The 15099-nt window shown below is 35.6% G+C and overlaps 1 protein-coding gene across 3 annotated transcripts in view; it reads right to left on the reverse strand.

Moving 5' to 3' along the window:
* LOC149196818 (uncharacterized) overlaps positions 1-15099 on the reverse strand; it is a 219157-nt gene that overhangs the window by 138113 nt on the left and 65945 nt on the right. For all 3 annotated transcript variants that reach the window (XM_089405658.1, XM_089405659.1, XM_089405660.1), the window contains 2 exons: positions 9790-9861; positions 2436-2507 (listed from right to left, as the gene is read on the reverse strand). In XM_089405658.1, coding sequence (XP_089261784.1) covers positions 2436-2507; positions 9790-9861 — 144 coding nt within the window. The remainder of the gene's footprint in view (positions 1-2435; positions 2508-9789; positions 9862-15099) is intronic.

Genomic DNA, 15099 nt, shown 5'->3' on the forward strand with positions numbered 1-15099 from the left:
GGGAAATAGATTAAAATTAAATAGAAAGTAAAATGTTGGCAGCAGTTAATTTTGCATTCATGACATGCATATTACAGGTAGACTGGATACATAAGGTTCTGAAACCCATTAAGCACTTCACAAAAGGAATGTTTGATGGTATGCCTTAGTATTTTGTCAGCATTAAATAGTCCATCCACAGAATGTAATTAACTTGACAGAAACTTAAATTGGCTTTGCTAAAACTTAAGGACTTCCAAGACATTTACAGCACCTACCACAAGCCAGGAATGAAGACCAATCTGGACTCTAACTTGGGAAAATAAAGTGAAGATTGGAAAATAGAAAGGGAAAAATACAGATAAATTTGGAAACACAAATATTTATCGGTCAACAGGCTTTCCAGTGTTCCACCCTTATCAATTAACTCGCAGTATAAACCATCCTCCAGGTATAATGTACATGTGATTTATCCCACAAATAAGACAAAATCTTTAGTCCCAACTGGTTATATGAACCCATCTAATTTGGACTGACGATACGTGGGTACCATCACTCCACCTGTTATTTTTATTTCATCTTGTTTTCTCTCTCCTGGTGTGACCCACAAAGATCTAGCTTGGCACTTTGATCTTATGGATTTCACTCCAAATACAGAAAAAGAAATCTAACCCAACTTGGCTTCCTTTCATAGTTCACCTCACCTCATTACAGCCTTTACTCCATAAAAGTAAGGCCATGTGTTATCATGTAATAAATTATAAAACTATTGAAATCAATTATATAAATTAACTTATTGACTACTGTGTAAATGAGAAGACACACTAAGGATTATCCATCTTCACAACTCCATTTCTTCAATTGGTATATATACAATACAAAATAAAAGACTATTTTGCTTTAACCTTTCACATAGTCTATTCTATCACTGATTGAAATCCCTCCCAATTACATATCTTCTCACATCATATCATGCAGTGCAACATGTCTGACGTATGCCTAAACTTATCTGACTATAGGTTAAAGGTAATAGTGTATAACTACCATCCATCATGATGGTTGTTAATATTGCTGTCAAAATCTACCAAATAATGATCTTAAGGTCTATAAACAGCCTATTGAATACTACCAAAATCAAAGAGCTTCCACAACTCACCAGGTTGTGGAAGGCACTAGTATTGTTGTAGCATCATCCTCAGGTTCTGCATCATTTCAAGGAACATCTCAATGTCAAAGCTATTAGAATACTGGGTACCAAATATCTGATGATGTGAACCTGATGACCTTGATCGATATAGTCTTCTTCTATTATATGGAATAGGACCCGTTTTAACATCTATGCTATATTCCAATAATGACTCATCAAATATATTAATTCGAATTTTGAATTTCATACTCATATTGTTCCAACTTCCCTTGTGTTTGAAAGATGGAATACATGAATATTGAAATCTGTACTGTTCAGTACTTTCACCCTGTGTTTTCAAATGCTTTTATAATTTTTAATTAGTTTTTCCTGAGAAATTTTTAATTTTTAATTATACAACCATTTACGTATTTTTAATTATCATGTTTCACTGTTTCCTGAAAATTCCCGGAGCTGCTTCCAAAACCTAGTTTCAGAAAAGTTACCCATTTCATTGTTTCATGCACCATAGCAAATAGATACCATAAATGTTCAAAGATATACCCTCATCACTTTTGGTCTTTTAGCATATACCTACCAACACTAGATGAGAAAAATTGAGAAAACATAATCCACGAGCACAAGTACGTTCATCATACTGACAAGGTAAATCTCAAAATTAATACACCTCGTATTTTCACTCCTCTTATTGTAGTCCTATAGTTTAGTCATCTTTGCTGTTTTCCATTCTACTTTGAAATGTTGCTTATAGTTTTACATAGCTTTAGATACATGCTTCCCTGGAGATGCATCAAACAATTTATAACTCATTGTACCTTACATGTTGCTTATCTTTATGTTCCATTGAGCACCTCTGCTCACCTCAGAGCACCAAACAAAGAAAAAAAAAATTCAAACCAATGCCATTGAGGAGCATGTCTCATCCTATCTGACAGGCAACACAAGAGAGAGTGTTGTAACTAGAACAGTTGTAACTGGAACAGCACCACAGCTGCGCAAGGCATCACTGATCAGGTGTTCAGCACCAGGTCCTCTTTTAAACTTACAATATGAAGCAGAGTCTACCACACTGGTTTAATCAAACAGAATACATCTAGCATCCACACGGCCATAAAATCCAATACGATTGTTCGTTTACAATGATGTGAGTGGATCAGAAACACAGATGACTGAAAAACTCTATTAAGTCAACTAAAACATCAGTCCTGTCCTATGTGACACAAATATTGACTATGAAAATGCAACGTTTTGTGGAATACTTGTGCAAATTTGCATCCCATGTGAATGAATGTGAGAGATATAAAAGAACCTTTAAGATGTACTAGGCCAGCATGTGTAATATTGTTATAGGCCATGTTCAGAGTCTTTAAATTCGAAAGTCCTGCAAAAACATCAACACTGGCGTTAAATTCTGCTTCATGCCTAAACAGTGAAGAAATAACAGAAACCACTAAATTGAACACAATAGTGATAAGATAGATAGAAAAAAAATGCAATGAAGAACTGGAAGAACGGGACTAAATGAAATATCATGTCATTATGAAAAGTTCATCATCCTTGCTTTCAGTGACAGATTTATCATTTATGTAGATTTCTAATTTAACCCTTGTAAGAATCAAGATAGACTTTACACATCAGTTTTATAACCTTTACAAAAGAAAGGATATTCATTATGATATTCATTAACATCATTCTAATATTTAAATGTCACCATATATATATATATATATATATAAGGAAACTATCAGGTTTTACAAATATTTTAAAGGGACTTGAGATATGAAAAGCAAAGAATACATATAAACTCTGGACAGAAGCCTGTACTTGAAGAGGACCTCCATTATCCCATCAAAGAAAACCTGCTAACAATTAATCATATACTTGAAGCTTATAAATTCTGACCATTTGAACATTATGAAACAATGCTGCTGAAATCAGCATCAGGATAAAATCGGCGAGGGCCCTTCAAATAAATTAATTAATTAATTATAAAAAACATCAAATTTGGGAATATACTAGTAAAAATCGGCAAACATTGGCAAAATTTTAAAAAAAAATGTATATATATATATATATATATATACATAAAATAAAATAAAATAAAAAATTGACTTCAGGCAATTCTTTGAATTGATACGATTTTATTGCGACTTTACCCTGATTTAATAACAAGGTTTACGATTTTATATCTCGATTTTTTTGTACTTAAAACTGGTAATGTTTTCAACCAATAAAATCGGCGAATGGAAAAAATCACAAACTGGTGATGTTATCGTGAGTTTTTCACGATGTTTGCAACACTGATATGAAATGAATAGAACTTCTAGGATAGCACTCAAAAATAACATAAGAAACAGCCACGTGCATGGTTATGGTGAACTCCTTATAAGTGCTCAATAAAGATAACAGTGAACACATGGCAGTAAAACCAATGCAAAGGGATATTATTAAAAAATGAGTCTATTAAAATCAGAAAATAGAATGTGATTATGAACCACTAGTCTTGATTCATAATGTTAATGAAAACAGTGAACACATGGCAGTAAAACCAATGCAAAGGGATATTATTAAAAAATGAGTCTATTAAAATCAGAAAATAGAATGTGATTATGAACCACTAGTCTTGATTCATAATGTTAATGAAAAGGTGCGGTAGACAAACCAGCAATAGTCATAAAAATATATATTTTATTAATAATGAATTTGAATGGATGATTTATAGGACAAGAGGCCCGGGCTTAAATACAGCCCTACGTGCCTCTTGGTGAATGGGCATGATCTTTGATCATGCCTTGTGCCCCAATTAACTAAATCATTTACAAAACACTTAATTTTTATATAACACTGCCTTCCTCCCAAAAAGATGTTTTGCCCTCAAAGCATATGTAACGACAGATGTTGTTGACGAAACGCTTCAGTTTCCCAAGAAGCTTCTTCTTCTGGTAAGCCCTTCCACTTGATCAAGTACTCTTTGATTACTCGTGATCGGAGCTTCTTTTCCCTAGTGGATATGATACCTTCTGGCTCTAAAATGACCCTTCCTTCATCATCTAAAGATGGAAGCATTGTTTGTGTTGATTGATGGTCACCAAGTGCCCTTTTAAGGCATGATACATGGAAGACGTTGTGAACACGACTTTTATCCGGAAGGCTTAAACTATATGCAACTTGGTTGATCTTTTTGTTGATCTAGTATAGTCCATAGAACTTTGGTGCCAATTTATTTTTTCCTATTCATTTCAAAGACAATTGTTTGTATTGTTGGAGCTTGACAAATACCCATTCTCCAACTTCAAATTCTCTCTCGGTTCTATTTCGGTCAACTTGTTGCTTCATACAGTTTCTTGCATTATTTAAATTTTCTTTTAGAGTTTGGATGATTTTCTGGGTTTCTTCTAGTTGGTTTTTAACAGTTGGTAGATTTGTCTAGACGGTAGCTAGATCCTTCCATTTCAGAGGTTCGTACCCATACAAAGCTTGGAATGGAGCCATTTTTGCTGACGTATGGTAAGGAGAATTATACCACCATTCAGCAAGATGAAACCACTGAACCCACTTATTTTGTTTTTCTGTGGCGTAACAACGTAGGTAGGCTTCAAAACATTTATTGACAACCTCCATTTGTCCATCTGTTTGAGGGTGGTAAGCGGAACTCATATTTAGGTAGGTTCCTATATGGTTGAACAATTCCTTCCAGAAACTACCCTTCAATTTGGCATCTCTATCACTCACAATGACTTTCGTAAAACCATGTAATTTATAAATATTCTTGCAAAATATCTCAGCGGTTTGTTTAGTTGAGTCTAATTTCTTCATTGCAATAAAGTGAGCATATTTGGTGAGTCTGTCGACTACTACGAAAATCTTATCCTTGCCATCGGATACAGGTAACCCCTCAATAAAGTCCATTGATATTTCTTCCCATTTTTGATTCAAAATGTTTAAGGGGTGAAGTAATCCAGGTGTCATAATATTTTCACTTTTATTTCTTTGACATTTATAACATTCTACTACATATTTCTGAATATCGCAACTCATCCCTTTCCAAAAGAGAATGATTGACATGCATTGTAGTAAATTTTAAAGAAGTAATCCAGGTGTCATAATATTTTCACTTTTATTTCTTTGACATTTATCACATTCTACTACATATTTCTGAATATCGCAACTCATCCCTTTCCAAAAGAGAATGATTGACGTGTATTGTAGTAAATTTTTAAGAATCCTACATGTTCAGATGACAGTAAATCGTGTGACTCCTTGAGTATCTTGGATTTAAACTTGGAGTTTGAATTCAGATAGATTCTTCCTTTGTACCATAGAATATCGTTCTTCCATTCAAATTTTGAGTTGTCTGGAAGGTTATTGATTATCGCGGTTATTTCTGAATCCTTGGCATACTCACTTCGAATCTCATTAAGCCATTTAGGAACAACAACCGAGACTGCAAGTAATGTTGGTTTTTCGTCCTTCCTAGACAGGGCATCTGCTACTACATTGTCTTTTCCCTTTTTATGTAATATCTCCATGTCAAAGGTGGCAATTTTTTCAATCCATTTTTGTTGTTCTTCGGAAAGTGTTTTTTGTTGGAGGAGGTACTAGACACTGTTATGGTTTGTTTGAATGGAGAACTTACTTCCCAAAAGATATTGTCTCCACTTGGCTAGTGCGTGCATAATAGCGAGCATTTCCTTGTTGTATGTGGATTTAAGACGTTCTCATTTATTGAGCTTCCTGCTTTCAAAAGCTATTGGATGCCCCTCTTGCATTAACACTGCACCTATACCGAACCCGGAAGCATCACACTCAATGATAAATGGTTTAGAGAAATCTGAAGTTGCCAATACCGAGGCATTAGACATAACTTCCTTCAATTCTTCAAAACACCTTCCTGCTTCCTCATTCCATTGAAATGAATTCTTCTTTAAAAGGTTTGTTAGAGGTGCAGTTATATGTGCATAGTTTTTAATAAATCTTCGGTAATATCTCGTCAATCCTAAGAGCCCTCTTAGTTTGGATATATTAATTGGTTTGGTTCATTCCTTTATAGCCTTGATTTTATTAGGGTCCACTTTTACTCCTTCATGGGATATCATGTGCCTGAGATATTCTACTTCTTCCTTCCCAAAGGTGCATTTGGATTTCTTGGTGTAGAACTGAAGCTCTTCCAATAGTGTGAGAACTTTATCCAGATGTTGCAAGTGCTCCTTCCAAGTTTTACTGTAATTTAAAATATCATCAAAGAATACAAATACAAACTTCCTAAGATATGGACGAAATAACTCGTTCATAGTGGCTTGGAACGTTGTTGGTGCATTGGTTAATGCAAAGGGCATTACTTTAAATTCGTAGTGACCTTCGTGTGTTTGGAATGCAGTTTTTGGTATGTCTTCCAACCTGATTCTGATTTGGTAATAGCCTGACATTAAATCCAATTTTGAGAAGTATTTTGCGCCATGTAGTTCATCCAACATTTCATCGATGAAGGGAATTGGGAATTTGTTTTTAATCGTTATTTTGTTTAATCCTCTATAATCAATGCATTGCCTGAATGATCCATCCTTCCTCCTTACCGATACAATTGGAGAAGCATAAGGACTCTTACTTTTTGAGATGATCCCACATTTGAAAAGGTCTTGGATTAATCTCTCAATTTCAGTCTTTTGGTGATGCGGATATCGATACGATTTGATGTTGACGAGGTCTGATCCTGCTTTGACTTCTATTGTATGCTTGATTTCCTTGTTAGGCGACATTTTCATGGGCAAGTCTTGGAATACCTTTTCGTGCTTCTGAATTAGCTCTTATACTTCTGGTGACTCTTCGTTGATCACTTTTGCAGATAACATTTCTAATTGGTGACATTGTACTACATAGGTTGGTGCTGCTTTTCGAATCATTTTCATCATTTGGGATGACGACACGATTTGAATTTTTGGTGCTTGGAATCCGTATAACTTGTACCTCTGCCCTTCCCATTTAAAGCTTATAAACTGCTTTTGATGGTTGGCAGAGTAAGTGCCTAGGGTTTGTATCCATTGGATACCTAAGACCACATCTACTCATCCTAATGGTACAGTATAGAACAAAGATTCTAATTTAAAGTCTTGAATCTGCAATTTGACCTTATGGCATTTCCCTACCTTTTCAATCTTCTTACCATCGGCTAGCATCACCTTCATGTTGGGCATGGGAAATGTGAAAATGTTGAGTCTCTTTGCCATGGTTGAGTCTAAAAAATTGGGTGCTACCAGTGTCGATGAGAACCATTACATTGTTCTTCTTGATATGTCCTTTTAGTTTTAAGGTCTAGGGTTGTGATATTCATGTCATAGCTGATAATGACACTTGTGGAATGCTTTCGTCATCTAGTTTTGGAGAGAATTCTGGGGCATCTTCTATTCCTTCTATGTCTGATTCATCACTGTTTGAATCATTAGTTGCTTCATAGTTATATAGGTTCTTTGTCTCTTTTCATTTAGCACACCTATGTTTAGGGTCCCACTTTTCACCACAGCGTTTTCACTTGCCCTCTTTCATCCTTTGCATTTCCACGTTAGATTTTTCTCCTTCACGAAGATGTGGTGGAACATATTTGTATTATCCATATTCGCAGACTAGGGAAATCTTCCTCTTGAATATACTTTTTCCGGTTTTGACCACGGTATCTTTTCAAATTCCTTTTCAATGGCTTTTTCTTTTTGTCTTGCTACTTCTATCGACGTAATGTCATGAAGCTCAAGTTCTACTCATAGATGGGTTTTAAGTCCGGAGATGTACGATTGGATTATACGAGATTCTAATAACCCAGGTACTCGTGTTGCTAAAGTCTCCCATTCTCGAGTGTATTCATCCACATCTCCTTTTTGTCACAATCTGATGAGTGTTGAAAAGAACTCTTCTTCCTTGACACCTTGGAATCTTTTAAAGAACACATCCTTAAATTTTCTCCAACTGATAACGAGTGTCGTCTTCTTCCACCACATATACCAATTATATGCTTCGTCTTCCATTTTCATGGAAGCGTGCCTAATCTTTTCGTCATCATTGTCAATATCGTAAATCTCGAAATATTCTTATGCTTTATTAAGCCACGCAACGCTACATTTTTCGTTATCGTCGAACTTGGGCAGCTCGATTTTTGCTCTTCATTGATACGTCGCTAACGGTGGTGTGAAAAAAGGGTATTGATTGGTGAATGGATTCCAAAGGTGCTTATTTTGAAAATTCACGTTACTATTTTCTTGATGGTATGTCGATGATTTTTTTCGAGACTCTATTTTTACATGAGAATCTGTTGAATTTGTTGAATCTGTTGAATTGTGTTCTTGATTACCTTCATCATTCTGGAATATTTGTTCGGGTGTAATGTTCACCCGATCACAAATAACTGTCAATATTGTCATTGTCTGAATATGATGCATTTTGGATTCAATATGGTTCTGCCCGAGCTATTTTTCTATCTGATTTGTCGTATCATGAAGCTTCTTGATATCGTCGGAATGTCCGGTAACCTTACTCTCGAGATCGGCTAAATTTTTGTTATTGTCATTGACAACATTGAACGGGTTTGTGGGGGTGTACATTTGTCCACCAGTTTAAGCTTTCTTCCTTAATTTGAACTAATTATTTTTTTAGATAATAATAAAAAAATTATTTTTTTATTTTTAAATTAAAAAAATTTAAATAATAGTTCAATATTAATTAATTATACAATAAGAAATTATATAATTAACTAATCCTTGCTATATGGTTGACTATATAATCTAATGTTTATATATTGGTCTCAATATATAAATGTAATTGGAACCGGCGGAAATTTAGAAGAAGAGGGACACAGAAAATGGATAAGGCAGGCAGTCATATGTGGAGGGAAGGGTGAAGTGCATGGGGGATACAAGCGGTCGTGGATGCAGGGACAGCCGGAATAACGTACGGTTGACATGAAACGGCGGTGGTCAATGGTTGGTGTCACCGTAAGTCGCGGGTAAACAGCAAAGGTAGACAACAGAAACACCCAGCAAGTCGGAACAGCGCCGAAGGACGGAGTGGCACAACGCAGAGGACGGTTGGGTAACACAGGACAACACCGGGGTTGGAGCACGACAGATGAACGGTGGTGAGAACGGCCGGTGACAAGAAGATCACAGATGGCGTGGGTTACAGAGAAATAAGCGGTGGTGGAAGATCCTAAACCATGTAGCAGGTAGCCAAAGAGCGATTGGCTCTGATACCACATGCAGCAAACAAACCAGCAATAGTCATAAAAATATATATTTTATTAATAATGAATTTGAATGGATGATTTACATGATGAGAGGCCCGGGCTTAAATACAGCTCTACGTGCCGCTTGGTGAATGGGCATGATCTTTGATCATGCCCTGTGCCCTAATTAACTAAATCATTGTAGATCATGCCCTGTGCCCTAATTAACTAAATCGTTTACAAAATACTTATTTTTTATATATCAAAAGGTCAGTTTAGAATTCTGCAATATTTTACTGACACGATGAAAGGTATGCACTATCTCTCAGAACTGCAGCTATGCAAAATATAGACTGCCTTCGATAAGAAATTGGAATACAAAAGTAAACTGTACAAATAACTCTTAAATATATGAAAATGCATCTGCCAACTGAATTAAACCTCTTTTAACATTTACCTTCAAGCTTTTGGCATCCAGCATCAGTTATACAGCATGACTTTATGTTGAGATATGTCAAAGCAACAAGACCTGCTTGCAGCAGCCAAAATAACGAATCAATCACCTTTATGCTAAGGTACGCATTACTTTTTGGAGGAAAAAAGAATACATTTTCTGACACAATGAGAATTTACAAGAAAACTTTTGAAACAAGTGAATTATATTAATGTGCATGAATGACAAAGGTAGGTTAATGACACTCAAAATTATATCCAGGAGAATAGCAAAAACACAATAATGTTGTTACATTCTTCTACATGTTTTCTCAAAGATTTTGCAGCATTGCAGATGATATTAGCAATGCAAGATGTATACCTAATATCTTCTAAACTGACTACCTAAGTAAACCAATATTACTTTGACATGGGCACCTCAAGTCCTCCTAGTTCAAAAATTAAAAAAAACACTGCATTGTGAAAGGCAGACATGGTCATTGATGGACATTAATATAATTTATTTATTTTTCTTTCCAACTACCCAATATAGGAAATTACCCAATCCAGGGAGTGTTGAAATGATGAAATCTTCACATACAGCCATGGCCAAGATCACTTTGTTTTTGTGTTTAACTGTGTTTAGAAAGTTCAGCTTTAAGTAGATGTAGTCCTAAGTCAACACACATTTAATAAATACCTAGGTGGTTAGGACCAACCTAGTCATTATGTGGACCCATCACCCCTCTTGGGGAAGGCACCCTACTTCTTGGGTGATGTATAAAATAATAAAAACTCAAAATATTTGCAAAATCACTCTAATATACAAGTGATTTATTCTTAAGACTGTGTGCACCATACCAAGTGTTTGCTCTATTGTTCTTGAGTTGCATTTTCTTCTCTAGCAGTTGGATCAGCTCTAGGGCACTGTTCTTAGGGTTTCGTGATGGACAATTCTAGTGCTATATTTCTTCTTGTTTATTGCAGGAATTAGAGTTTGCCAGTTGGTTCAATTTGATACATAGAGTCTCAATGAATCTCAACGTGTTATCAAAGCAGATGTGAACCTCCTTCACTCATTTCACTGATGGTTGGGGTATTTTCCTCAGCTGTTTACATGGGTGATAAGTTATTGCAGTGGAAGATTGCCTGTTATTGCAGTGGAAGATTGCCTAACTTAAAGGAGTGTCTGCACTGCTTTTTATGGTGATGTTATTGGCTAGATAAAGGTTCTTTGTTTGACCCTGTTTTATGCATCTTTTGGACATCTTGTATACCAGTCTACAGCACCCACTTTGAGGGCTTACCACCTGTTTTATTCCAATCATTTTTCAACAGCTGCATTAAGGCCTCTCTGTTGTGGCATCACTGCTGTTTGGTGACTGCAGAGAAAGGATTTCACATTTCTTGCAGCTGGGCCAAAGTATTGGGACAGCGCCTTCTTTTAAGGGTTCTCATGTGGTATATATCCTCCTTCAAGATCAGTGCCTCTTTTCTAGGTTTTCCTGAGGTCTCCCTAGGGTCTGAAACCCCAAATCCAGCACTCTTTCTTCATTTTCTCTGCAGTGGGTAGCATTTTGTAGATTCCTAAAAGACATTGGCAGGGCCTGCATATATATGAGAAGATTACAATGAGGATGAGGGCCTGCTTATATACCCTAGAGGCAGGCACCTCTTCACCAACGGTTTCATTAACTAATTATTAATTAATCATTATCTATTATCATTATTGTTTTACATTATTTGTATTATTTTATATATATTTTTATTCATAACATTGCCTTTCTTTTCAAAAAGCTTTGTCCTCAAAGCTTACTGGTAAAAGGCTTGATCTCTTTTCCCATTTCAAATATCTTCTCATCTCTGAACTTTCATCTCCGTTGATACAAAACGATATGATGCTCTGAGTGATAGATAAAATTGTCGCACTAAGAATGGATCGGACCATCTTAGATTAACCTTCTGTGGAATTTTGTGATGAATGGTTATCATAGGACTGGATTTTGTAAACTTTAGTATTCCTTGGAACATAAATCTGTTGTTTTCGCTCTGAATAATTCAAATATATAGGCTGACTTAGTTGTCTACTCTTATGGTTCGGATGTCGATAAGGAGTTATGTTCGTTGGATTTCCCCTTATCATGTGTGTGGTATTTTCATCATTTACTTTAGGTCATGTTGTTGTTGAGTTGGTTACTGAATCATCACTTGGAATTTCCATTGTTTGAACTGCAATATCTAAATTGGCCTTAACTTCTATAGGTTTCTCTTCTTCTTGAATTGTGATATTGACTGGGTCGGAATTCGTATCTTTTTCTTCAACTTGGATTGAAGATTTCGACACTTCCTTCGTGATAAATTCTTCTAATTTGTTGTTCAATGATTTCTTATCTTTTTTAAGTTTCTTAATTTGAGTGAGTAGACTTTGATTATGATTTTTGAGATGTAAGAGTTTTTCATATTCTGAGTCAACTTTATTTTGGCATTCAAGCTTCTCGTCTTTTAAACACTTGATTTGTTCTAATAAGTTTTTGCCAAGGTCCTTCAAGCATGAATTTTCTTCTTTCTCTGATAGACTTTCGTTGAATTTCTTGTCAAAAAAAAAAATCTTGTTCTAACTTGTGCTTCTTAATTTTACACTTTTTGACTTGTTTAAGTAGTTTCTGGATATGATCTTTTAAACAAGAATTATCTTTGTTTTTATTGGATATCACCTCCTCCAGCTCTTTTTGCTTCTCCTGTATTGTGTTTTGATTCTTTTGAGGTTTAATTTCGTAATATCTTTAGTCTTTTGATGATGACATTATCTATTTTGACTTCGTTGTCATGTCTCGAAATGTGATCATCTTTCCCTTATAAGAAAACATCAAAAAAAAGTTTTCTATGTTTAACATGAATGCACCCAATTCTCTAAACCAAGGTTGACCAAGAATTATGTCAACCTCTATGTCATACATTTTTACAACACAAAATTGGGATATGTACTCATAATGATCTATTGTTATTTGTAAATCATTAATTTCATATTTTTTTCCAAAAAAATCTGTTGTTTCACCTACATTGGCATCTGAAATTAATAGTCGATTCGCCAGATTAATATTTATGTAATTTTCGTCATTGCTTGTACTAATAGCGATATTATTTTTTCCCCTTGGATAGTCCCTCTTAATGTAATTAATTCATGATGTGTGATTAAAATACCCTTATAGGAAAATCATCCTTCCTGCATTTCTGAATTGGATTCCATTTGCTTCATCAATAATTTTGTTCTGTGTGAGAGACCCACTTAAAAATATAATAATTTAATTTTTTGACTTTTTCGAATAACTTTGTTATAATTTATTTAACCCTTTTCTATATATATATATATGTATATATATATATATATATATATATATATATATATAACTTTAATTTACATATAAATATCAATAGTTAATAATTATACTTTTATCTCTATTTATATGCTTTTAATAATTTTCCATTAACAAAAATCCTTCCTTCGTTTGTATTATACAATTGAAAATAAGATATATTAATTTGTCCATTAAAGGTGGAAGATTAATATGGAGGGGCGTACGGACGCAATGGATAGGTCGGGTGTGGATACAGTGTTTGAGTGGAGATGTGTGGCGGCAGAAATAGAATACGGTTGTGGTTGTGGAATACGATGCAAGTTTAGACACGGTCGGACAATAATGGAAGTCGGCAGCGCGTGCAGTGGCTGCATACAATGGAACAAAGCATGCAGAACAAATTTGGTTGTGAGAAGTGGTTCAAGGGGAGGAAAGCTAGCCACAATGGGTATGCATAGGGATTCAAAGCCGGCGGCAGCAAAATCAAATGAGGGGATAGCGGAAATAATTCCAGAACATGGGTGTCAAAACTAGTATATTGGCTCGAACTAGGGGGCATGGCTGGGATGGCGACTGGAGAGAGAAAGAGCAATCGGTTGGTCAGTGTGAGCGGCGATAGATGCAATTGTGACTGTGCAGGGGTATGAGCCACTGTATGAGCAACGTGCCAGAGGGGGGTGCAGTCGAGCAGTGATGTCGTGCTAGGGGTGCAATCAAAACGACTGCGGGTGCAGTCAAGCAATGGCCATGAGTGAGTCGAACAATGGTCGCTGGTCATTTCTTTTTTTCTTTCCGATATATGTATTGTTTTTTTTGTTATAATGACTTTCAATTTATTTTTGTTTTTAATTTATTTATCTTTTTTATTATTTATTTTTTTAATATTTTTTGTATAAATATTTCTTTCTTTTTTTAATATTTGCTTTTAATATTCTCTTTCTTTTTTTAATAACTTCTTTTTTGTATTTTTTATTTTTTTTAAATGGCCAAAGGCCTAATGGGTAAATTGGAGAACCTCCAACAATGTGTAGCAAAACACTTCAATAGCACAACAACAAGGTTGATGAAGAGTTGATGGCCAAAGGCCATGATCTGCCAACATGGCTCTGACAGTGTTTTAAAAACCGTTTTCAAAAACCGGTTACCGGTCAAACCGGCCAGTTAGCAAGGCGACCGGTCCGAACCGGCCAAAAAACCCAGTTCTATATGGCATTTCGCCTTTTTTGGGCCCTAACCGGTGAAAACCGGCCGGTTTAGGACGGAACCAGCCGGTTTGTATCAAACCGGCCGGTTTTTGGCATGCCCACCGAACCATGCAAAAAGGCGGATTTGGTTTGTGGTTTAGGGGTTTTGGGGGGGAGGTAAAGGTGTTTTCCCTCCAAAAACACCCTCTCCAAGCTATAAGAGACCCCTCTCACTCTCATTTGTCTCACACAACTGATTTGGAGTGTTTGTGAGTGTTTGTGAGTTTGTTTGTGAGCTTGGAGAGTGTGGAGTTTTTGCTGAAGTAGTCATCTTGGAGTTGGAGTTGGAGCTATTTTGGAGATAGTGTGTAGCTGTCAGTGGAGTTGCCATCTTCAAGAGGAGGCTAAGGGAGCTAGTTTGCATTTCCAGGTAAGGATTTGCACTTGATAATTCCTCATTTGAGTCTGTTGTCCATGAATTTGTTTTTGTGTTATAAACTTCTAACTTCTATGATCTATCATGTTATAAACTCTCTAGCTCTATGCTATCAAATTTTGTAGCTTGAGCCTTGCATGTGCATTTGTTTTCCTACATTTATCTTTGGTTTTCCATTTTGCTTCGCTGCAATTTTTTTTTTTTAAATGGCAGATTTCTTTGCAAATTGTTATTATTTCAAGCAAACATGGCTCCAAAAAGAAAGGACAGTGCATGGGCTCATTGTGATGTAATTGATGGAAAAATGATATGCAAATTATGCCATAAATCTATTGGAGGTGGGGGTATTCTTAGGTTGA

Source organism: Pinus tabuliformis, chromosome 2_2, assembly GCF_031772625.1.
Source record: "Pinus tabuliformis cultivar Carrire ecotype Pingquan chromosome 2_2, CPIR1, whole genome shotgun sequence".
NCBI classification, from domain to species: domain Eukaryota; kingdom Viridiplantae; phylum Streptophyta; class Pinopsida; order Pinales; family Pinaceae; genus Pinus; species Pinus tabuliformis.